The following is a 25,628-nucleotide window of genomic DNA, read 5'->3' as shown; positions in this document are numbered from 1 at the left end:
GCAGTGGCTGGGGGACCACAGCCAAATCTCTCAACTGGACACCAGGGAACAGGCTGAGGACCCCATGGTGCACACCACCACTCAACCCACACACCACCCACCTCCGATTTTTGCTGCTCACATACCTCCACATGGGTGGTACCCACAAAAAGATAAGAATGAGCTATGGCTGTGGGGCACGAGGAGGTGGTTTAACACCATCGGTAGCACCCTTTCCCCGTGCTTCATAAATCTGGAGCTGCTCTATACCAATCCACCAGCCCTTGAGCCCTTTTCCGAAGGAGGATGCTGCCTTTTTGCATTTCTAGCCTCCGAAATACTCCAAAACTGCAACTTGGAAAGGTTTGAGTGCTTCTCAGCACACTTACCTGAAACAATGTTTCCCTGTGATAGCTTTATTTAACAAAAACACTGAGCTACATGGTGCTCATGTATGAGAAAATGTCTATAGCATGATTCAGGTAAAGACTACAGTTTTCTTCCCCTTTCCCAGCTTGCTGAAATAAGAACAAAACAGGATAGGAGAGCTAAAATGTATTTAAAACAGCACTTCCAATTTACAAAAAATGTGGTCTTCTTATCTGTTCAAGTAGAAATTTATGGCTTAAACCTAGGAGATGCTCACATCTCCCCTGCAGATCAGGGCATAGACCCCCTTCCCCGCTGTGTGCCAGCAGCCACTGTGGGAGAAATGAAAATCAGAACAAATCCCAGGATGCAGCACAAGTATACAGACTTGCCCAAGGGAAAAGCAAACAGGACCCCTGGGGGGACCAAATCACATGCAGCTCAGTCCTTCTGAAGAAAAGTGGTGTGCTCCTGGTCATAGTCCCAGTATCTACATAGCCAAGGTACCAAAAAGTCCTTCATCATCCATGGGAAGATATGCCCTTGCTTACAGCCACAGTGAAGAGACTGTCTTGTTAGGGACTATGGCAGGGCAAGAGTGGGGGAAAGGAAAACCTAACCCACCACTGCCTGTGTTATAGAAAGGTACGGACCCTAATGACCCAGCCGGTAGCAGCTGACCATCGTGGTGGGGCGAGCGTGCTCTTGGGGATGGAGGACACTTGTGAGAAGGGAGCATGTACAGAAAAAGGCTGGTTAACAGTAGAAACATGGGCAGTTGAAAATGAGGGCAACTGGAGAATGTTCAGATGTTTGCAGCGTGTGTAAAACACAGCTGTGGAAACAGACGGCTCGCTCACAGGGATTGCAGGATGATTGCCCTGTGGGATGCCGGTGGTCTCAGAGGTAAATGGTGGCTCCCATGTGGCTGTTGCATCTTACCGTGGTGTGCAGCTTCTTCATGGCTGCAACCCCATCTGTGCTCCCCTACACTCCAGGGATCCCTGCCAGCCATGGGATTGCAAGAAAAACTGTAGGAGAGGAACCTCAGTGCTCATCTCCAGCAGGGTCATGAAGCAAAATGGCTCCTCTTCACCAGGTGGATCTGAGCCCCGACACCACCACACACACACACCCCAGCTAGCCCCTTTGGCCGGCTGGTGTTTGCATTGCAGGAAGGGGCAGCAGGGGAGGGTCTGCTCTCCAGTCCTCATTGAGATGGCAGGTCCCCTCCTTGCCTATGTCAGGCCATGATGGCAGGCATGTCGCTGAGCTCTAGAAAAGGGGACACATAGTGAGCTGCTGCAACTTCTGCAGTTGTTCTGCCAGCTGCGATGAGCAAACAGAACCTGGCTGAAAATGTGTGCAGACCAGGTTGAGTCAATTTATCTGGATGATAGCTCCATGGGTGCAGAAACCTGGTGCATGGGAGGGTCCTCAGCCCATCCCATCCTGCCTTGCAGACCCAAGTGCTCAGAGCCTCTGGGCTCCCTTTTCACAGCATCACAGAGTAACGCATATGGGAGGGGACATCTGGAAGTCTCTGCCCCAACCTCTGCTTGAAGCAGGGCCAATTAGATTGGTCTGTTTAGGGCTTTGAACATCTTTGAGGGTGGATATTCCCCACCTGTCTGGGCCCGTATTCCAGTATCTGACCATCCTCATTTTTTCTCTTTACATCTAGTAAAAATTTCCAAGGTTGCAGCTTATATTGTTGTCATTGCACATCCAAGAAACATCTGGCTCCATCTTCCTTACACCCTGCCATTAGATCGTTGCAGACAGTGATGATGCCCCTTGACATTCGCTTCCACTGTGCAAACCCAGATCTCAAATGCCATGTCCTCCAGCTTAGTGGTCCCACTGAGCTCGCTCCCATTTTGTACCTGCTGATACTGGGGAGCCTGAACTGGACCCAATGCCTAGACCTGGCCTCACCAGTGGTGAACAGAGGGGAAAAAAATCACTGTCATTTTCACCTGACATTGAGACAACCCAAGACACAGCCAGCTTTCACCACAGCATGGGTACCCGTCACCAACCCATCCATCAGGAGCCCAGTGTCTCTGAGGACACAGCTCTGAGCAGGATGCAGCTCCCGGCTCTCCTTGCCCTGCTCACCTGTCCTGAACTTGTTGTAGGTGCCGCTTTCCAGCATCGGGCCACCATCAGGAGCACAGCAGGAGAAACTCCGCTCTCGCCACCTGCAAGCGGCAAAGCACTGGGTCAGGTCACTGCTTGCTGTGGTTCCCCTCTCAGATCCCTAGTGCCCTGGACACCTTTTTTTCTACTTGTTCAGGGCAGGAATGGCATTTTATTTTGGCATTTGCTCAGGTCCTTACCGAGAAGGGAATCCAGTGCATGGCTGATCTCTAAGCATCTACGCCTCATGTGTGCAACAGCACTTTGAAAGCAAACATCATCTCTAAGCCCTGCTTTCTAAGAAATATTTAAGAGTTCAAAAGCCTCAGAAATGTTTGCAGCTGCTGGTTCCTAAGCAGCCAAGGATTTTAAAATTGTGATTTTGGTGCATTCAAACAAGACCACACAGGGCACTCGTGCACCGCTGCTGGCCCATCACTCTCGGCAGAAGAGGGGGTTATTTGGCTGGATCAGGAGTATCTGAAGGGTCCTGGGAAATGCGCACGCAACACGAACACAAGCCTGGAGCACACAGGCATGGGAAGGTCTGATGGTGGTTGTGATGTATTGCGGGGGTGATTGCAAATCATCCTGCAATCTGCAGCCTTGAAAGCAAAGCGAAAGCCGCCAAAGCAGGACCCGAGGAGAGCAGGGCAGGGTGAGAGGGGAAGGAAGGGAAGGAGCCGCTTTGCCTTGGGAAGAGAAAAGCCTGGATACTCAGCAAACATGCTTGCACATCTGCTAGTTCGTCACCTGGCTATACTGCCACTAATTCATTTCTCCACAATCCCAGAGCAAAGTTAGAGCTGCCACCCTTTCCTATGCCAAAGCAAGTCATGGTTACAAGCACAAGTCATGGTTACAAGCAATGCAGATTGCTCACCCAGCAGCTTCCCAAACTTTCCCCTTGCTGTCACTTGCAGCACCGCTGCAGAAGACACCCCTGGGCTGGCTGGGCTGGTCCTTCCACCCATCCACATCTGGCCAGCTGAAGAGCTGAGCCCAGCACCTCCTGCTTTCCTTGAGAACCACTGAGATAAGAGCAGAGGCAAGTTCCTCTTTCCACCCTGACAGAGCAGAGCATCCAGCAGCCACCTGACCTGCTGGAGTGAGCCTGTCCCATGAATTTCCCACATTTCCCACTTATTAAACAGTGGCAATGTCTGTGACAGCATGAAAGGAAACAAAATATGGCATCTGCGACACACTCGAACATTTTCATCTGGGAGGATGGATTTCCTCAGGTGCTCTGGTGTATACAGACAGAGACACAAGTTGTTCAAATATTAACATTGAGAGCTTTCCCTCTACGTCAGTCCAATGCAACAGTGTCTAAATAGTAATAATTAAAAAAACCAGTTCCTTTCTTAGCCCAGCTTTGATAACTGGCTTATGTTGCTACTGTAAATCCAGCAGGTCTCCACTGAATTTCTGAGGGCAGGTGATGCCTGAGCTGCCAAAATGGAAAGAGAAAATGAGAGCAAGCAGGAGAAGCAGAGATGTTTTTGGAGACTTTGAGGGTTTTCCTCCGGTTCCCGAAGCAAAACAATGTTCTCAAGAGCAGTTTTAATCCTTTACACCACCTGAAAGCATCCCTCCTTCCCTTCACCTGGCATAAAACATGAGGTTAGGATGGCCATTAACAACTTGGTAGTTACCAGTGCAGAGCAAAGATAAGTGAGATGAGGAGCACAGAGGTCAGATCTGTCAGGATCCACATGATGTTGTACTGCTGCGGAGTCTGGAAGAGAACAAGAGGATGTGTCCACCACCAAGGACCCCAAGATATGCAAAAGAGTTGCTCTTTCTTGCTGCTCAAATATAGCCATTCAGCTGCCTGGTTTGCATGTGCTGTAACATCCCTCAGGTGTTTAAAGCATTTGGTGGCATTTCAAAGTGGCCACTCACCAGTAGCTGCTGGTGTCAAATCATCATCCTTCATAAAAACAGGTCTGTTGTGTGATCAAGAAGACTGTACCACTTCATGGTGAATATAACAGGGACCTCTTGTTTGTACAGTCAGGCCCTGTAGGTCTCTCATTCCCTCCATCATTAATATTAACTGGTGGCATCTCATTTTCTCTGGCAAAACTGTCCTTTAGTGAACACCACAGAGGGTCTGGGATGGCTCCTACTTTAAGTCTAAGAGCATCTGAAGATTCACCCTTAGATGGCATAGTCTCCACTCATCCTCAAAATGGACTGAAACACTGCAGTTGTCTGAATGGGAGCATCATAAAACCTGCTTCAAGCATCTGAAGCCAGTGATTCTACATAGTAACCCCTTTAGGCTTGCAGGAACTCTGGTGGGACCAGTGCCTCAGGTGCTTCTTAGACCTGTAGGTTGTCCAAGGCAGAACAGGGAATACACAAATTATGTGAAAAAATTCCTCCCAGCAAGGAAGGGTTATTTCTATGGTTGTTTCCCTCAGGCTTGTGGAACAAGACCAAGTTTGAGAAGGGCAGTGGGAAGCCCTGGGAAATGAGGACCTTCAGACATCAATAAGATGCTTAAAAATTTTAGAAGTGGAAATCCTCATGCATCAGCTTGTGCCCTCAAAGGCCGTTCCTTTCTCCCTTCACAAGTCTCAATATGACTTTTTTTTCAGTCATCTCAAGGCCTAGGTTGCAAATCCTAACAAGTAGGTTGCTTCTACCTGAGCCAGGAGAAAAAAGAAGGTTTTGGTGCTATCTGTAGTGGCCCAGAGGTTCCAGAGAAGCCAGGTTTCAACTCAAGTCCTTTTCATGCAAAGTGTCCTTTATCCGTGAACCGACCCATGGTCTCCAAAAGTAACCATGAACATCCCAACTCTACTTCCTACCCCTGGGACAGGAACGATTTTCACTTACCATGAGGAAGAGTGGCTGGCTGAGATTCTTCAGCATGTGGACAGCATTGGTGGTCACAGAGTGTGCCCCAGAACACCACGCCAGGGAGAAAAGCCATGGCTCGTTGACTACATAGAGGTTGGTGGTGATGTTTGCCTCAGCATATTTCCTTTAAAAGACCAAAAGGCAATAGCCTTCGTTAAGCAAGGAGGCTAGTACTTCCTTTGGGCTGAATCAAGGAGAGACAGCAATGTTCTGTAGGAAAGGCTTGCTTTAGGACCTAGGTAAGAGGAGAAAGGAAAGCCAACCAGCCTATACTTAACCATTCACAACTGGCCAATACAGAATAGCTGATCTGCTAGAAGTAAATGCAGATAAAATGTCCAAAAGGTCAACATTTTCTTACCCTTCTGCCATATGAATCAGTGTAATGATGTGTTTGTAAAGGAGGTTGTAGCGAGGTCAGTAGTGGGTCAGTCTCTCCTCCCAAGTAACAAGCAACAGGACAAGAGGAAATGGCCTCAAGTTGCTCCAGGGGAGGTTTAGATTGGAGATTGGGAAACATTTCTTCCCCAAAAAGTGGGTCAAGCATTGGAACAGGCTGCCCAGGGAAGCAGTAGAGTCACCATCGCTGGAGATAATTGAAAAAACGTGTAGACTTGGTGCTTAGGGATATGTTTTAGTGGTGGACTTGGCAGTGCTGGGTTAAGGGTTGGACTTGATGATCTGAAAGGTCTTTTCCAACCTAAACAATTCTGTGATTCTGTAATCTCTCAGTTGGGTGTTGGAAACCACCTCGAAGCTGGCTACTAATGTTTGTCATGCTTGCTGCATCAACTCATCATTTTTCAAGTTCTTACAGGCTATTGGAACAATATGAAGTAAGATCATACTCTGTATAACGATAAAGCAATATATATCATTAATATCACCATTTGTAAATCTACCTAGGATCTATCCAGGGTTTACCCAAATGGATCTACCTAGTATTTTACATCCTGTGAAAATTGTCATTGAGAAAACACTAACACTACTCTTATCCAAATGATTAAACATTTTCTTTTCTTCTTTTTTTTTAAATTGGATTTAAATATTTTTGTGCACTGGGGAAATAAAACTGTTTTAAAAAGGAGAGCTGAGCAGATTGTTTTTTCTTTTTTTTTTTTTTTTTCTTTTTTTTTTCTTCTCTTCATATAAGACAGCCATTTTGGAAATTCATGAAAGAACGTGGAGCTTTCCATTGAAGAGATGATATTGTCAGTGTGTCAGAAGCAACAGAGTACTGGTAGTAACAGACACAAGAAATGAAGTCTCCAAAACACCAGCTACAAGAGGGTGATGGTCTCTCACTGCAGCATTATGCACGCACACTGACGTGGTGGAAGAGCTATGGGAGGTTAAACAGTTGTCCATTCTCCGTGATTCAGAGTTGATGGACTGAAGGTGGCATGAATGAAAGGACATGAAATCAGGAGACAGTTGTGTTATTCTACCCAGGAGATCCTCAGATCCTGGTCAAGTAAATAGGGACTTGGGCGCAGGGGGGGTGTAATTACATATGCCACCTCTTGATCACACACAATGTCAACAGTAGGAGTGAGCTACAGTCCTTCACTCCCAAAACACAACAGGGATGGTCACTTGACCTAAAGAAGCTCTTTTCAAAATGCTATAGATCCTGGAGCTAGTCACTGGAGGGAGACATTGCCACATGCATGAGGCAAACACAGCCCAGATGCAGTCTACTGACGGTATTTGGGGCTGAAACTGCAACCTACCGGATATCTTCACTGGACATTTCTGTGTAGGCCAGATTGAGTTTGACAATATTGTCCATCAATAGGTCTTCAGCCGGGGCCTTACTGCCCACTGTCTGCTGAAAGCCAGGAGCGACAGATTGAACAAAGGACCTCATGTCATTCTGCAGCCATAGGACCTGTGGGCAACAAGACCACCCAGTGAATTCACAACAGACGTACTAATACGCCCTGCCCTTCAGACAAACCCTGTAAAGATAATATCTTGAGGGGATTAACCCAGCCTGTCAAATGACATGTTTCTCTCCATGATCAAAGAACATTTGGATGCAGGGTTAAAACTTGCAAGTCACTTTCATCAAGAAATAAGTATTCACGGCTCCTAGCTTATCAACTTGAAATCAGCGACTATATTTCACACAGCCCAACAAAAGATGCAATGTTTGACATGAATGAAAAGACAGCTTTGGTTTATGGGAAAGTCAACAGAAAATATTCTGTTCTCCCACTCTCCCAGCATGGGAAAAGAGATCTTCAGCACAGACCAGAGTAACTGCCCAGATATTGATGGGTGCATAACCTGATCCTCAAGAGTTTAGCATTAATCCATTGCCAGGGGAAGGAGGAAGGCAATGAAGGCTCCCAGATCCCTGTGTTTTAATTTAAGCCAGGAGTTTCTATGCAATATATAAAATGAGCATGGGTGACAGGGAGTAGGCTTCCATTTATTACGATGAAAGGATGCTGTTTGGGGACAATGGCATCAGTTGGTATATACACTGGCTTATTTCCTTGTGCTGCTGTAGGGCTACGCTATTTTGTACCTGCTGAGGAACCAATAGTAGGGATATCCTCTAAACGATGCCTCTTAAAACAAATGAAATGCAAAGCGATGGACCTTTTGCAGGGGAAATCATGCAGCGTATGACCCCAAAGTCCCAATTCAGAGAGCAAGAAAAAGAGATGTGGAGGAGTGAGGCCACCCTACCAGATGGGGTCTAATCCCCGACTCATTGAGGATGACTTCCAGGGTTCTGTTGATCCATGAATTCCTGTAAGGATGTTTCTCTGGAGGACGGTAGAGATCAAATATCACAAGTTTATTCTGACTGTCTGCGAGGCGCAAGAAATTACTTAGCTTGTAAATTGACTGATTCATTGCCTGGTTTTGATCTGCCCTTGACAGTGAGCTCATGCATGAAAATGGTTTGTCCTGGAAATAAACAAATACAGAAAAGGAAATCAATCAGGCAGTCCCCTCTGGGAGTCAGCTGCATGCAAAAAAATTGTACCTCTAAGAGGGAAAAAGTTTGACATCAGCCTTTGTCAGGTGAGGATATTGTATTTTGCTTAGCTCTTCTACCTGAGAAACAGGGGAAATTAATCCAGGCTGTGATGACATTGCTTCTGGGACCTCAACTGCACAGTTCACAGCTAGCTCTGCTGTGCTTCTCTGTCCCACCATGTTAACTATGACTATTATACACAGCACCATGCACAAGTAGGTCTTGTCTTCTTCCCCCAGCCCACGTGTTCTGCTGCTGCCACGATAAGAAGCCACAAGAACAGCCACCAGCCAACCGCTATAGGTCTCCTAAACCTAAAGGCCAACAGGACAAAGCAAGGAGACCCAAACTGAAGGTTTTCTATTGAATTCTCTGAGTTTGGCTCAACTCCTAATGAACAGTAGTTCCTCTCCTAATATTCCTGCTATTAAGTAGTAGCCAGCTGATGTCTTTTCTACATTCAGTTGATGACAGTCCTTCCTGGTGCTTACCTTAAGAAACCACGTTCCAGCATTTAACTCCTCCAGGGTATCCCAGGAGAACAGCGCGGCATTTTGAGCAGTGTCATTGGGGTAGACCTCCTTGATGTTAGTTGTCCTCCTCAAGGTGCTGTCATGCATGAGGAAAGGAACTCCATCATAGCTGTTGGAGAGCAAGAGTTAGGGTCACCTGAGGTGCAAGTTCATTCATGGCATGAGCAGACTCACACCAGGTCAGAAGACAATGTGTGAATGCAGCAGTACAGCCTCCCTCAGTGGAGATGCTGGGACAGGGAGGAAGACTGAGGCTGAAGACACAAGGTTATTTCCAGATTAAATACTGTTGGGTGACCTTGGAGAAGTCATGCCTATCTGTGCCTCAGTTTCCCCAGGGGCAACATAGAGATGGTCGCATTTATGCCTGCCAGCCACTGCCCCAAAAATGGATAGTAGCTTATGGTTGAAATCTTTTTGCTGACACCAAAGTGTTTCTATGGGTTTCAGAGGACTGAAGGCTAAATGGATGGAAAGGCAAAATTTTCCGTTATGGGAAGGTCTACATTAGTAGACGATCTAAGCATTTGTATTTTTCTCACTCAGCACCCAGAAACCACTCATCCTGCAGAGCATCCTGTTAGCAATTCATGGCAACGGATGCCCCAAACAAAGGCAATTAAAGATGTAATAATTAGGACAATGCTGTCGGAAGTCTGAACACAATTTTCTGTTGGTTTGCAGGCCAACCTACAGCCCTCACTGTGGCCTAGAGGTCAGGCTAGGGTAGGAACTTGTCTTTATAGACTGCAAAGCATTTGAAATACCCTGTAGAAATAATGATTGTTAAATCAATAACTTACTGACTTGCCTGAGAACAACCATGCCCTACAGCCCCCATCATCACGTGTCACCTGTGGGACCCTGTCCAAACCATCAGTAAAAACTAATTGCCTGGAGTTGCGTGTCTCCAAAGGCAGCTGTTGGAAGAAGCAGTATATATTCTGTGAGATGCGATGTTTTCCCCTTACCTAATGGTGACGTCTGTTTCAAGACCATCCCCACCATGTTCAATTGTCTTCTGAAAGGACATCTCAGTGTTTTCTGGTGCCAACTGGAAAAAAAAGGATGCATGAGCAGGTAATTTTCAAACACACTCTGGGGGACTCTGTAAGTACTTTCTGTCTCTTTATAAAGCCTCTGTCTTTTATTAAGGGAACATCACTATCTTCTTAAAGTCTGCCATTTGTTTTCTTCTACTTTAGCCACCAAATCCATCCTGTCCCTCAGGAACAGTGTTATCCTGGCTAGCAAATCCATGCAGTGATGCCTTTGGCATGCAGTTCCAAACAGAAATGTCTCCCCTTCTACCCTTCACAGATTTCATGGAAAAACACAGATGATGATGAAGGTAGCGAGACACAGGTTGAAGACATGATGTAAAATAACTTCTCCAGACCTACCATTGGTGCTCCACGGTGTCCAATGAGGGCTGGCTTTGGTCCAAGTGTCCCCATCTCTCTGATGCAAGGAGAGTACATCCCCAGAGGTATCAAGAAAAGAAAGAGAAGCATAGCCAGGTATGGACCAACAATTATCACCTGAACAACTGAAAGAATTTGAAGGAGGAAGGCTAGAGTTAATCCATGAAGTAATGTACGGGTTTGCCTTGCGGCTTGACTTTTAATACAGCCCTCCAGCGAAGTAGCTGTTGGGCTTTGTCCCATCCCCTTTTTCCATCCTTTCTTCCCCTAATTTTCACTTTCTCTCCAAACAATGCAACCCAGGAAAACAAGCTGGTCAAAGCAAGGACATAGACTAAGTCAGAACTGCAGGTTTTGTGCTTTAATGACATCTCACTATCTCTTATAGCAAGACATGGCCTTAATTTCTTTTTCTTTAGAAGTGGTGCAATGAAATATCCCCCACCTGTAGAAAAGCAATCCTCAACAGAAGGATGCTAATTTTTTTCTTACTCATGTAGAAACAAGTAACATTTTGAAGTTTCATGCACAGTGAAGAGGAGGAACCTTCTTCAACTATGTTACATCCCTTTAAGGTGAATATTTCCCTGGTTCATTCAGATTGTTGTCAGCAACCTTCCACGTGTGACCTACAGAACCCTACAGACTGACTGCACGGGCATTGCATCTCAGAAACTTGCCAACTGATTACCTATGGTCTTCTCTAGAGTCTGTTGACACACTGCCCAAGAGCCCCAGTAAGACTTCGCTTCGGGGAACAAAACAGTTCCTCTGAGAAACAAGCACCTATGTACCAACATCTCTTTCCTGAATAGGACCACCACCCCTCTGCACATTGTCCCAGTGGCTCTGAAGTAACCTGGGCTTACACCAAGCTGACTTATTGATCAGAGGGTCCATCAGGCATGGTGGACGGTAACATCTAGAGTCCCAGCCTATTCCCTCCCAACCTCCTCAGTTGCAGTTCAATAAGAAGAACCTTGGGCAAGAAAAAAAATGCTTTCACCAGCCCATTCTGTCTGTGATTTTTATTACCAATCAAGATCTGCAGACAGGTGTCATGTAGATCGCCTGATCACAAACAAACTAGTAGGCTGCAACAAAGCTTTTACCATTAGTCAGATTCTATTGTCCATGCTGTTTCACCTTTCAAACCACACTGCTGCTCCTCCATGCAACCCCCTCTTCCACTATCCTCAGTGATATTTAACTACTTAACAGGAGCCAGCCACAGCTGCACCTTATCCACATCAGCGAAGCCAGCCCACAGCTGTATATTATCAATGTTAATTAACCTGCCTTCATTCCTCTACAAATCCCCCCCTTTTTTTTTTCCTCTTTTTTCTTTTCTTTTTTCTTCTTAACATTTCGTACCTTATGTATTTAACAATCAGTAGATAATCTTGACTATATGGAGAGACTAGATCAGGGAAAAACAGCCAGCCCCAGAGCCAGGCTCTTCTGCGGCTGTTCCTAGCCCCTGGCCTTGTCCTTACACTACTTGGTCATACTTCTCAGAGATGGATGGAAACTTCCCATGAGATAACACTGGGAAGTGATCAAAAAGCTCTTTCCCCTATCTCAGCTGGCTTCTCCTGAGATGCACCAGCCTGAAGTGGATTGACTGGACTGGAGATCCCTTCTGAGACAGAAAAGCTGAGTATAACAAACAAACATCAGCCAGGAGAGCTGCCACTGGCTGCTTTCTCCCACAGAGGGCTGAACAAATTTCCACGCATGACTCAGAACATGGGTGCTTCTGCTGATCTCCTCTGTCTCAAGGCTGGTCACTGCCCTGATATAAGGCAAAACTGTGCAAGGGAGCAAGCAAGCCAGCAACACACCTGCACAGCCACAGGACAGTGCACAGTCCAAGCCACAGTCCCACTTACTTCCCCTGGATACACAGACATTAAAAGTTTCCTCCAACTGGAGTGCAGGTGTGGAAGAAAGGGCTCCTGCATGCCTCTTTTCCCACACTGATACACGCCTTTTGTCGTATAGGGAGCAGGAAGCAGAGCTACTGTACCTTTCTTATCTGCTCTGATGGCATGAAGAGCCACCGGCCAGGACAGGAGGACCATGATAGTTATTGCCCCTATGTGGAGATAGGGAGCTGTGATCTGGCAAGGAGAGAAAAGAATTTTAGTCAAAGGATGATGTGTGGAGACAGATGGAATCAAGCCTCAGCACATCTGCAGCTTCCACCTGGATGGGCTCTGGCTGCAGATACCAGCAGTTTGACCTCTCTCCCACACCTGTGTTGGATCCACCAAACAACTCTGGAGTTGGGGGAGAGATATGTCCCCCAGCCAGGCCACCTACCCAGGCTGAGGAGTGCTCCTTACTGCCCTACACAGCTGTCCACGTCCATGAGGGCACGACTGCCATTACTCTGTGCCATAATCTGGGAGCATCTTCTGGGGAGTGGCCAGTTTAATCCAGTCTAACCCAATCCAATCCCATCTAGGTAATAGTCATCTCCATGTCACACTGCAGCTAAATCACTAACTTGGTGTCAACAAAGCTGAGTGATAAAATGTGATATTTACACCTGTATGGAACATATACTGTGGTATAGGAGAAGCAGATATATTAGATAATACCTATTGCTGCACAGATACAGTAACTGGACTTCATTTTTTCACCTTAAAAATTAAACAAGGATATCAGAAGCTAAGAATCGCTTCTGTGCTTAACCGGAATGCATGAGCAGAGCTGGAAACCAAGCAGAAATAGTTTGTCACTTGTGGAGATGCTGAATGGATGTTGGTATGACACACTTTTCATAAAACTAGGCAAATCTGCCAAAGAAACCAGTCCATTTTCTCATGCTCATCAGATTTCTGCTCCAGCCAGAGCCAAGAGTTAGCAGGGTATGTGCTAGGAAAAAAAGCTATCCAGATGCAAGCCTTTCCTATTGCTTAATCCATGCTGATCCTCTAAGCTGGAAAGGTTACAGAAAGCAGCAGTCATTGAGAGATGTTATTGCGTGTGATACTGTCTGCCCTGGACACCTGATACCAACATCCTTCGATCAGAAGCAGGATTCAGTTGTGTAAACAGAGGTGCCAACTGAGATGTCCAGGATATCTGAGACAGCTTTGCCGGGCTAATGGACATGACACAGGATCTACAAGAGATTCATGTCCTTTGGGAACAGCAGCAGGAGGCCATGCAAAACATCCCAAAGGGCTTGAACACCTGAAATAAACACCACCTGTGGCTGTGGGGAACCCAAAGACCCTTGTGTCTCCTCCTCATCCACCTCCTCTGGAGTCTGTAAGGGGAAGGAGAAGCTGATGGGTTCTCATTACCTTTGCCAGCGCGTAGCCCAACAGTTACCAGCCTCTGTAGAGCAGGAACATGCAATTAACCACACCCCACAAACACCACATCTCTGATTGCTCTCCCAACACTCACAAGCAGCAGGCCACAGCGGGGAGAGGTGATAGGCCCAAATGACATCTGCAAGGCAGCTGTGTACTCAAAGGCTACATCCTTCTTCCTTCCCAATACATGTGGGGACATGAATGCTCAGACACTAAACAGCACTGGGCAGCCCTTGCCTCCATCTTCAGATCTGGTGAGAGTTGAGGAGAGCAACAGACTATGCACTCTGACCTCTTGCATTGTTGTCCCACCTGAATCCAGCGTTCCCCACCTGCTCCCCAAAAACTCAGTGCTGTCCTGCCCTCAGAAGAGGACTCTCCTGAGTCACAGAAGACTTAAGTTGTGCTAATGCTAAAGCTGCTGGACTGGCAGGATCTGATTATGGAGAAAGTTCTTGCTCCAGCAATCCTACCCGTCAAACAGGTCTGATTTACCTGCCCTGGGCACCTGCAAATTAACAGCAGACCTACTTTTTGCCAAAAAGAAAAAAAAAAAAAAAAAGAAAAGGATGTGACTTCCCAAACTGAGACATGTTGTAGATCAGAGAGCTTGAAATTCAGCCTCAAGTCTGGGTTTCCTTTCTCCCAACAGGACATGTTAAGTCATAATAAAACTTTACCCAAAACCATGTACCCTGCCAGGAAAACCCATGTGAAAAACACCCACCATATAGAATATTTTCTACCGATTACCACAAAATACTTCTATGAACAAGTTGTTCTTTCAAACAGACCTCCCAGCCCCTCTTACCTGGAACGACAGGTGCACAGTTTTCCATTGATCTCCCCAGAGTACTGATAATATAAAGAGGGCTGTGATAGAGAAGCCCAGGACAAGAAAAGTCCCAATCTGGGGAGACAAAGACATAAATCAGCATCAGCATCCCTGCACAGGCTGTGCCATCCATTTGACTCACAGGTTTATGTAAGCAGCTTGGACTCGGTAAGTTTAGGATGCACGAGATTGTCAGTTCAGAGACAGAGAGATCCAAAGGGACTCAAATCCGGCCAAGAGTGCTATCGACTGGCTTTTCTGTATAGCAAGACTGATCTTAAGAGTTGGGTACCCAACTAATCAGCCTTCAGCGCTCCCTCTAGAATCATTGGAGAAAGAGAGGAATTTCCAGAGGTGATCCATTCCCACTCGCTTTATGAGGGAAGACACCTCTCTCTCTGTGTTGATGTAGCTGGAGCACAGACAATCAGTTTACGTTAGATCTCTAACCTGCAGGTGGCTAAATTCAGAAGTGATGAATTCCACACAAAAGGGACAGCAACACAGCTTCCTTATGTTATGAGCTGCTTTGCAACAGGCTTCAGCAAACACTCCCATAATTAAGACATGATTTTAACCAAAAAAGTGAGGAGGTAGCTCAGTCTATTCTTTGGCTTCTTGCTCAGTTTGGTACCAGCACAGTGGTGACGGCAGGCTCTTCTTTGTACATCATCTATCTGCTGAGAACTAAGAGCAAGTAGAAATTGGACCAAGGCCTTAACCATTCTTCAGGGGGATCCTACAGATCAACACCTTAATAATCCATTCCTAATCTGTTCCACGCAAGGATGCAGTCTCAATTATTGTTGGGTTTTTTATATATAAATTGTTCTACATCTTTCTGGTTCTTCTGTAAGTCGGTTTCCAACAGTAAGGGTGTCCGTGTTTTCATTATTTAAATGAAGAAACACAGGATCAAGTATCTGCATGTTCAGCTATTCCCTCCTACTGTGAGATTCACAATCACATTACATTCTAAACTGCATGGCTAGAGGCTCATTTTTAAAATGCCTCATATAGCCTCAAGAATTTCTTAAGGAAGGTGATACTAATGCATCATTTTGCAGCAACAGTTCTCCAAAGATTTGTTTCTGCACCTTCAAAACTCCACATGGCATTTCCCAAACTACCCAAAGACCAAAAGGCTTAAGGCACCAGGATTCCTTGGGAAAGCCACTTTCTCTTCTGCAGAGATTGCAGCCAATTTTTTTGCTGCTGCTGGAGTCTGCTACAGAAAATTATGCAGTGCTTCTCACGAAAATTTTGCTTTTGTCTTCATGTTACCACATATAGGCCTGTCAAATATAGACTTCACCTGAATGAATCACTGCAGGCTTCTTTTAGAGTCAGTGGGGGGAAAACATGCTTTTTTTGAACTGTGATTCATCTCATTTTAATGTAGATGTCTATGAGCAGCTGGATGAACTGCATCCTCAGAGGATTCATTTACCTCCACTGACTGCAAAGGGAGTTTAGGTGATCAGCTCAGGTGGAAATATCGCTCTTATAGGCATCTAAAGCCTCCTAAGATTAACCTCTTCCATCTCCTCCTCCTCTCTCATAAATCTAAGATGTTTTTCATGCAGGAAAACACCACAGACTCAATTAATTTAAAGCATGTGTTAGAGTTACCAAGAAAGCCCTGGCTCATCCCACCTTGTGACTCCAGTGTAGGTACAGCTGCTGGCCTTCTGCAAGCAAACACATCGCTAGGACCTGGAAATCAAGAAGACATTGTTTGCATCCTGGTAGAAGATGATGAAGTGTGTTCACTGAGGTACTCCTGGAATTATTTTTGCATTGGGAAGTCACTTTACACTAGGTCTTCCTGCACAATGTCAAGGCTGTTAGCAAGACAGGTGTATGAAGAGAAGTGTCTATTGCTGTAGTAAAAATGCTTCTGAAATGGCCAACCACGTATCAAGGCTGCCCTGCAGGATCAAAGCCCTTTCATGGGTAACAGATAATGAGGCTCTTTGGGGTACACACTTTCAGTGATTTTTCTTTGTGAGTACAAAGTCTGAAAGAGGAACGGTGGCCACGTTCAACTGCTATGGTATGAACCAGCACAGCACTAACCTTGCTTATTTTCTGTGCAATTGTTGGAATTAGAGGCATATCGACCATGGGAGAGAGGTCAGGGAATTAAAAACAAGCCTCCAAAGCACCACAAAAATACAGAGCAGGCAACAAAGGAGAACACTTCCAGAGCACTCGCAGGAAACACAAGAGGCAGACACATCTCAGAACAGGGAAAAGTGCCTTGGAGATGACAAGACTCTCATTTTTGATGGCTGGCACATTTCTTCCCTCCTGACAGCAAGTTGGAGCCCTTGGTGCCGGGGGTGGTGGTGGTGGTCGTCCTGTGAGACATGGCTCAAACCCCAGCCAGGGCAGGGGACAACCTGAAAAGCCTTGAACGCCAGGAAGCAAAGGGTGAGGAAAGCCAGTCCATGACTCCGATGGAGTGGTTTTTTGAAGTTGTCCCAGACCCAAACCACCAGTGAACCTGGTGATGAATCTCAGCAGGAGAAGTACCTCGCTGCTGTGAAAACACACAGGTCTATGCTCAGGAATCCAAGTGCCTGGGGCAAGCTTCCCAAGCAGTGTAAGGAATAATTTGGGGACCAGTATCACCAGATACCAGAGTTTAGAGAAAAGTTTCTGTTAGTAGACATCAGTGTTCCACTGAGAAGGATCATTTATGATACAGGTCCCTAAAGACTGTAGCACAGTGGGATTGTACTAAAACAGGACATATAGATTTAGGGGAAGGGGCTCTTCTTTCCTGAAATAGAACTCCAGGGCAATGTAATCTGTTTCCCATCCAGCTAAAAACACACTCTCTTTACAGGATCATGCTAATTAGAAGCAAGTTATAAGCTCAGCAGAGAATATAGATCAGTTTTTAAATGCTTCTTGACATGTTAGCCTCCTTTGATCAAATCCTGCAGCCAGGACATGATGAGTAACTGTGTTCAAAGAGCAGCTCAGAGAGAACTGAATTACTGCTAAAGATCTTAAGCCAGGCCCATTTAAATAAGCTACTTCAGAAAAAGGAAGAAAAACGGCACTTTGTCCCTTTTCTGCCAGCAATGTTATACAAAGACCTGGTCCTTGGCTAAGGTACAACCAAACACTTATCTCACAGACCATGCTCAACTGGACTTTTCCCTGCTACTGCAATACAACCTTCATATGAATGTTGCATCATATCTAGGAATGCCATTGGAGGGTGAACCCATTTTTATGGATGGAAACAACATCTCATTATCAGTTTACAAGAAGAATAATTCCCCGGTTTCATCCTCAGAGGGTGAAGAAGGAACACCTGAAATTGCAGTACTGGTCACTGTAGGAGAACACATCTTGATGGACCTGATGTGATGTGCACACCTGAAGCTTAACACCTTAAGCCACAATCACCTCACTTCGTCCTGCTCCTCAAAAGCTGCCTCAGGACCTGTCCAACATGCTCTTCCACACAGAGCAGTTGCCTTTAGCAATGTCCCATGCGGTTGCACCTAGGACAACCAACACCAGCAGGTCCCTCTCCTCCAGACTGCTTCCACACATTTCCTGGGATTGTCTGACACAAGCACCCAGACATGTGGGCTTGGGTGAGCAGCACGTTTCTGACTAGTACTGCTGAGGCTAGAACCCTCTTGTCAGACCCTCTTACAGCCTCCAACACTTGCATTCTTGTCTTCTTTAGTGTGAGGTGCAGAAGTGTCTCCTCTCCACCATCTGCCTGCAAAGTGGTAATTAAGGGATGCTTAAGGCATACCAAGAGATGGATTCGCTGCAAGGAGGGTTGCATCTCTGTCTCCCTCTTCCTGGGTGGGTGCACTGACCACAAGGTTAGGCTGCAGAAGGATGGACAATTCATGCTTAACCTCACTCTACTTCAGCACAGGAGTGACCTGGTACTTATCTCAATACTGCTGGTGAGGCTTAGGCAAGCTCTGAACCTACCACCACAAGGACATGGAGGCAGGCACTTAGATGCTCAGCTCACCTGAAGTATCTGCTCACTTAGATGTTCACAACAGCAAAATTTCAGCTCCTTACATTCACCTTCTGGTAAAAATGCAGCAATTCAGAACTTGTCTGGTACCCTAGTCTCTCAGGGATGGAGGCATCACTTTTTGGACTTCAGTGCCAACGTACTATTTTGAGCTCTCTCTTAATATGCGAATGGAGAGGCCACAACATATCTGAACCTCTTCACTTCATACAGTCATGAGTCACCTCCCCAAAACCCTCAGCACGAACATGGTTAAACTGCAGAGAGGAAAGTATTATCTGTTAGTGTCTGAAAGACTGAACAAGAAAAGTTTTTTTTTCTTCTCCACTGAGCATGAATGGTCCTGCAATTAGACCCCTCGGCTTAACCTTTTAGCTCTAATGGGGGTGAGAAAATTGTCTTGGGGAGTGATAACAATTGAATTAATTGAAACTGATTGTCTGAAGAAATTACAATGACGCATGCGGATGCAGAGCGTCTTTGTACAGACAGCAAGTGCTTTTTTATGCAGCATTTTGTTCAGCTGCTGGTGGCCTGTGGGCAGAAGAGTGTTTGCTTCAGTGGTTCACAATAAGGTCATGGAAGCAGGCTTGCGGGCTCCAGTTGGGTGCCATCATTAAGGAAGAGGGTATGGTGCTCACAAAAAAAAAGCCAAACCAGCCCAGCCCCTGGTTGTTATAAAATCTTTCTGCTCCAACAAGGGCATTAGGGTGCTCAGTTTTCTGATGTGACAGGCTGCTGGTGGAAAATGTCACAAGGAAACACTGCCTGGGTGAACGTCTCCAGTCCTTCCTGTAACAGGTAAGGGGACAGTCTTCATCCAGCACTGTTCAACCAGAACATGGGATGTGATTCATTGTGGGGAAACCTATTTGGACATCAGTTTTCTGAAATGTATTAGAGTGATCCAGCTATCACAGAGTACCCACACTGATAAATTTATCTAGATGAGGAAGGGCTGAGTTGCACTTACTAGCCTGTGAGGCTCCTAGTGTTTTGCTGGGTGGTTCATCGAAGGCTACAGTGAAAGGCCAGACGTTGTGGCAGTGGAGCTCTGCAAACAGTGATGGGCAAGGTGATTCCTGGCAGAGTCCTCTGAAAGAAGCCGTTCTGGGATGAGCATTGCTGATCCACAGTTATCACCGCAAGACCCTGCATGCAGGCTTGTGACTGTTATGTGACCCCACGTGTTTTGAGATAGTGGGAGCATGAGTGGTGGTGGTGATAATTTTCCTTGCTCCCCTTTCCTTCAAGACCTAATCCTATTGAGGTAACAGCTCTGATGATGTGGGGCCTCATGCCTCCCAGTGCCCACTGCTCAACAAATATGTGTGCGGCAGTCTTGCCAGATAAGACACAGTGACACAATGATGCAATCAAGCAGGGCAAGTGCCCTTAGACATACCCAACAGCTTTGGGTGGGTGACCTAACAGCTTCATGAAAGCAAGGAGCAAATGGACCGTCACTGCAGGGGCTGTCCCCAGAGCAGAGGAACCTCTGAAGTGTTTCTTTTGTAGGACTTGTCTGATAGCATCCAAACTACTTGTATTCTTTCAGGTTTGCCTGTGTTCACCCTCCTGAGGAAGGCAAATGCCATCAGCCTTGTTAGAAAGAACTGAGCTGCTGAGAGGAGGAAGATGAGGATGTGTTTATACAATGAAGAGTTGTATCAAGAATGAACTGAACCCTGTAGGACACCAATTTTGCCTCATATTCACCGTCTTCCTTTCTAGCTTTACTTTGTCCATCACCCACCCTGATAGCTTCCAGTCATCATGTTCACACTGCCAAAGACATGCAGCTCCTCTAAGAAAGCCCACTGCTTGGACACTGGCTGATGCTTGGATCCAGAGAGGGCATGACGCACCAGCCCCAGGGGTCTTCAGGCTCCTCAAACCCAGGAAATCCTGTAAAGCTCATTTCCAGCATGTGCTGTGATGGCTTAGTCTGATCCTGAGGTTGACTCCAGATCCACAGCCTGCTGAGGTATGATCTCAGAGGGATCCATCTCCCTTGGGCACCTCTGGCAAAGCTCTGAGTTGCCCAGAGTAGCACTGTAATCACCAAACCACCCACACTTCTCCATGGATTGCCCAGTAGGCTTTGCTGAATAATAGATGTCAAGCCCTGGAGTCACCAGGGTGTCACAAAACCTTTGCAATTAAATATTACTTGTCCTATTCAGAGCTCAGTTAGTCCACAGCTTTTATGATGCTGTTGATCACTGTGGGCATAGCCAAGCAGCTGCCTTATTTATCACTTGGGGTTTTTATTGCTAGCACAAGGGTAAATCACTATTTATTTGTACTTCAGCAGGGACAAAGGACCTCAGAAACATACTGTGTTACACACTGCATGAACAAAGCAAAAAAGAGATTCCCTGCCATGAGCAATTCACAGATTGACTATATGATGACATGCCAGGGAATGGATAAGAACAGCAGGAATTGATGATAAAAGCTGGTTGTCTTGGTCACAGAGGTGAGTCAAAGCCATAACCTCACCCTCAGCACCTGGCATTTCAGAACGGAAGATGAAGCAGGCATGAGACTGAACATAGATTTCAGTCCCTGGAGTTAAAGTGATTTCTTAGCCTATAGCTCTGGATGCAGAAGGTGGAAACAAGAAGTGCAGAGCTGTCTTTATTTGGGGGGTGGGTGGGGGGTGGGTGGGTTGGTGTCCCTATGAGGGAAAGGACAGAGGAAAAGGATGAGTAGGTAGAAACTTTAGGAAATGCTTGCTTTTGGTGTGTTTCCAGTAACCAAAGCAGACAGCAGATCATGGATTTGGAAAAGTGAAGATTTCAGGAATGTTGCCTCCTTGGGCATAAACTTCAACAGCATTTTGTGACCACATCTCTAGTCTCTACCTGGAGAGAAACCCTCCAGCAAAGCGGAGTGATTCAAGGCAGCTTCAGTGATAATTTTACCCTTCTCCTGATGAGCCTTTTATTCAGGATTCGAGGAACTATTCCGCTTTGATGGCATACCACCACTGCTAACATAGTGTCCCATACTTCCCTGCTGCCAAAGCAACAGCTCTAGCTTCTCCTAAACCTATATCCAGCCACTGATGGCTTGGCTTTCCTTCAAGGAGAGACTGGACACATTCATCAAAGGGAAAGCATCGAGAGAAATCACAGAAACTACACCTGGCTCAGAGACACCCAAGCTGAAATTGGTGATCTGCAGGTGGGCGTGGGGAGAAAGTCACCAACGCTCATTGTGTTCCCCATCTTCCCCAGGTATCCAATGTGTAAGGATCATATGTGGGGCTAGGCTGAGCTTTGGTCTGACTCATTAAAGCCACTCCTATGTTTATTTTTTAGGACTTCGAATCCTGGTTGGCTTACAAGGAGCGTTACTTACCAATAACAGCGTGATGTACGTGAACAAGATTACAGCCACGATCAGGAGAACAAGAGACCAGAGGAACCAGAAGCCCAGGTTCCCATAGTTATACCTAAAAAACAATAAAATGGTTTAACAGTGTTTGTGTTTAGCACATAGACTAGAGGCGAACCACAGCCTTGTTCCTTGAAGTTTTGATGTTTTCAGAGCAATAAAACAAAGAGGGAGGGAGGAAATCTACCCTGTGACACGCAAAAGCGGTTAAGAGCCTCATTCCCCAAATCCATGCTTGCATTAACCTCCAGACCAACACCTCAGTGTGCTGGGGTGGTAAAGCACAGGACCAAACCGATGGGCTGGCTCCAGAGAGCTCCCAGCCTGACTCTAAGGCACAGCACTTTGCTGCAGACAAGGCAGCCTGAGGAAACGCTAAGATGCCATGACAGGCCCACAGCCCACCTTGTCTGCATGTGGTCGTGTCAGGCACCGCAGCAAAAAGGAGATTTGAGTCAGGTTTTGAAGCAGAAAACACGAGAAAGCTGGAGAAGCTGCAGAGGGATCGCCCAAGGGGAGAGAGAGGGAAGCTTTGCTTTTTACCTGAAGGCTCAATAGGGATGAATAAGATTATGACACCTTTCCTCCCCATAACATTTGAGCTGTTTAATTTTAGGGGCCAGATTTGCATAACTGTTGCCTGAGTACTGCAGAAAGAAAGGATCCACATAAATCCCTGCTGGTTATTTCTTACTTTTGAGCCTGGGAACATGCACTTGTCTTGCAGTGAGATAGCTGGTGCAATGCCTCTGATGCCAGCCACGACATTTCTTCAGAGGGAGCAGGGGTGGAAAAAAAGACTCAGAGAAGGAAAGGAAAGAGCTATTTAGTACCCTTCACTCACAATTTTTGTGATGATGATTCTCTCCTTTCTCCCAAATACACACTTACACCTAAAAATTGTAGCCCAGCAAAGGACATAGCCTCATCACCTTTGGACTCAGTGGACGGTCAATTGGGATGCTGTAACCAAGAGTTTAAAGAGCCAAATCTTTGGCTTATGGCTCAAGGGTCCTGCTGCAGCACAGCTGCTGGGGAGGGTGTTCATCTCTTCCCAGCCAGCCTAGTGGCCTGCCCAAGGAGTGGGAGAGGAGGAAAAGATGGTACTTACCAGTCAAAGTTATTGTAGTCATTTTTTGCTTCACCCCACATGTACAGAAAGACCAGAGAAAAGCAGAAAGCTCCAACAAGCAATGGGAAAAACACGCATTCCCGCTGCAGAGGGAGAGGAAGGACAAGTGGTCAGAGCTTTGCCTATCCCAAAGCAGTCAGAGCAAATGGCAGATCCTTTTAGGTTGTCCCTAAAACACATGGCTTGGTGTTGGACTTCCTCAAGTAGATATGGAGAGGACTTCCCTCCCTACCCCCTGTGACCAGGGGAATGTCCTCAAAAGCATACTCTGCAGTAGTTATTTTCAGGGAAAACAGGTCTCATGAGTTCACATACAGGTTTTAACCACCTCACATGAGAGGGAATCGCACTATGCACCAGCCCTCTTTGCAATTCTTACTGCACATCCATCCCAAATTTTACTTCTCCAATTTGATCCCATGGCTTTGAGCTGTTTCCCTGGCCAGAAGGGTTTGGTGTAAGGTTTTTTTCCTGCCACCACATATTTGTCAGCTGCATGGTGGCACAGACAAACTAAGCTTGCTGCAGAAACACAGCAATACATCAAGCACTTTGAGCAAAATCTAAGAACCCAGCAGAGCTCAGTGGGTTCCAAATGATGTTGGGCAGGGATGCCCTTGACCCACAACATCAACCACTTGTCAGCTTGGGCTGACCTGTCCCTACAGAGAAATCAATGTCTGTGCTGGTTTTGAGCTGACTTACCGTCTTGCAGCAGCATTTCCCAGGCTCGGTCCTTCTGCGCTGGTACCGCTTCCACCGGCAGCTGTAGAAACCAGCCAGGCAGGAGATGAAGGGCTGATGCTCATACCTCTGTAGTAAGCGCCGACGTACCACCCTCAGCTTCCCAAACTTGAGCCTCTTGAGGCTGGTGGAACTAGCCTCCATCTCAGTGGCTTTATCTCATCTTCCTTCTGAAAAAAGACCACAAGTTTTATGGGGAGGCAGTAAACCCTCCTTTTCTTTCAGGTAAGATTGTCATATCAGGAAAAAGAGAGGAAGCTTTCTCAAGAGGATGCTGAGACCAGCAGGAAGGAGTGCTGAGGACACCCCACCTGATTTTATATACCTAAGTGAGATGTCTAACAAAAGCATTGTCATTGCATGTCCCCTCAGCAGTCAGTGGTGCTCCTGGTTGTAACATAGGTGTTCTGAATCCCCTCTGAGGGAACCTCTGCCTCCTTTTGACTATACGGAGAGCTCTGGGAAATGAAATCACTAACTTAAGCACTCCATGCAGATACTCGAATTATGCCAATGAACCTGAGCCTAGGCTTAGCCATGGAAATTAATTCAACATCACCGTGACCTGTCTGTAACCTGCTATCAGTTTAACCAGCTCATGCAGGAAAGGGACTAAAACCTTCCAAGTACACAGCTCTCTTATCCTGGCAAAACTGTAGCACTGTACAGACTGATGTCTTAAATAAAAATTATTTCCTGATTGAAATAGCTTTATTTGGCAGAGTTTCTCAAGGGTAGAAAGAGTAGCTGTAGAGATGCACACATAGGAGATGTCTTCATAATCAAGATTTTAGACAAAGAACTTGGTGGTAAATTGCAACCGATGTAGTTAACAGTGAAGCAAATAGCACAGGGGCTTGTGCCAGCAAAAAGCCCTTCACCCAGCAGGGCACTGTCCATACTGCAAGGAAAACATTCTTGTGTGGGTATACAGAGAAACATCATTGCCCAGCACCTCTTTAAAGTACAGAGACAGCCAGAGATATTTTTCTGTTGCATTAAAAAGTGCCATCGTATCCTTGAGTCCATACCAACCATGTTCAAATCCAGGCATGTCTGCTGCAAATTTGTAGCTTAGGACTCCCAATTTCACTGATTTATCTGATGTAATAACAGTCATTTAAGAACAAGAATGAACAATTTGCTGCACTATACAGATGGATGAAATGCACACATAAATTGTTTGCAAATAACTCAGAGCCCAGCATGTCTTTGCAGAAATCAGTGGATAAATCCTTGCAAACTGACACTTCCAAAAAACGGATCAGTTTGCAGAAAGCAAAAATAAAATGGAGACATAAGACACAAGTTAAAAATGAAATTATGCATCCCCTGTACCCTTTCCAAATGTCCCAGCCTATTGGAAGCTGGAGTGCAAGGAGACCGGATGGAAGTGAAACAAAAGGAGTTTTGACCACTACTAATTAAGCGGTGCCCAAGCGTGCCATGCACTCCTGAGACAGACATGTCTGCCCACCCAGGGCAGTCACACACTCTTAGATACGGTGGGGTCAAGCCCTCCCAGAAGCTCAGCAGTATCGGATCTTGGCACCAGCAGGTCACCCCATAGTAAAAAATTGATGCCGATCTCATGTGGCAAGATGGTGATCCTGCTCTTAAATTACCCAGAGCACGGATGGGGGGATGTGGGCATTATGCCACCGGTGAGCAATGCTGGCCACAGCTGATCTGGCTGTCTTCATTAGCTGGCCTAAAGTATGCCTGGCATAAACCCAGCAATTACCAAGTTACTCCAGCCACGTCTTTTGAATATATTTGACCCTTCAGAGCTCTCACCAGAAGGGTGTCATGTGCCACGGGGTCGCAGTATTTG

At 46.2% G+C, this 25,628-nt stretch overlaps 1 protein-coding gene across 4 annotated transcripts in view; it reads right to left on the bottom strand.

The window, feature by feature from the left end:
* Positions 1 to 519: 519 nt before the first annotated feature.
* Positions 520 to 25,628, bottom strand: part of GDPD4 (glycerophosphodiester phosphodiesterase domain containing 4) — a 39,287-nt gene continuing 14,178 nt past the window's right edge. For 2 of the 4 annotated variants that reach the window (XM_013305707.3, XM_013305708.3), the window contains 15 exons: positions 23,756 to 23,964; positions 23,030 to 23,133; positions 21,883 to 21,976; positions 16,143 to 16,202; positions 14,463 to 14,561; positions 12,349 to 12,442; positions 10,299 to 10,444; positions 9,867 to 9,949; positions 8,854 to 9,004; positions 8,065 to 8,289; positions 7,098 to 7,255; positions 5,341 to 5,488; positions 4,149 to 4,231; positions 2,470 to 2,552; positions 520 to 1,623 (listed from right to left, as the gene is read on the bottom strand). In XM_013305707.3, the coding sequence (XP_013161161.2) occupies positions 1,592 to 1,623; positions 2,470 to 2,552; positions 4,149 to 4,231; positions 5,341 to 5,488; positions 7,098 to 7,255; positions 8,065 to 8,289; positions 8,854 to 9,004; positions 9,867 to 9,949; positions 10,299 to 10,444; positions 12,349 to 12,442; positions 14,463 to 14,561; positions 16,143 to 16,202; positions 21,883 to 21,976; positions 23,030 to 23,133; positions 23,756 to 23,938 (1,743 nt within the window). In that variant the 5' untranslated portion in view covers positions 23,939 to 23,964 and the 3' untranslated portion in view covers positions 520 to 1,591. The remainder of the gene's footprint in view (positions 1,624 to 2,469; positions 2,553 to 4,148; positions 4,232 to 5,340; positions 5,489 to 7,097; positions 7,256 to 8,064; positions 8,290 to 8,853; positions 9,005 to 9,866; positions 9,950 to 10,298; positions 10,445 to 12,348; positions 12,443 to 14,462; positions 14,562 to 16,142; positions 16,203 to 21,882; positions 21,977 to 23,029; positions 23,134 to 23,755; positions 23,965 to 25,628) is intronic. The other 2 variants (XM_055802209.1, XM_055802210.1) reach the window with 2 other exon arrangements.

The sequence above is a fragment of the Falco peregrinus genome, chromosome 4 (assembly GCF_023634155.1).
Source record: "Falco peregrinus isolate bFalPer1 chromosome 4, bFalPer1.pri, whole genome shotgun sequence".
NCBI classification, from domain to species: domain Eukaryota; kingdom Metazoa; phylum Chordata; class Aves; order Falconiformes; family Falconidae; genus Falco; species Falco peregrinus.
The sequence above is the reverse complement of the archived record's forward strand: the minus strand, read 5'-3'. Positions and strand labels throughout refer to the sequence as shown.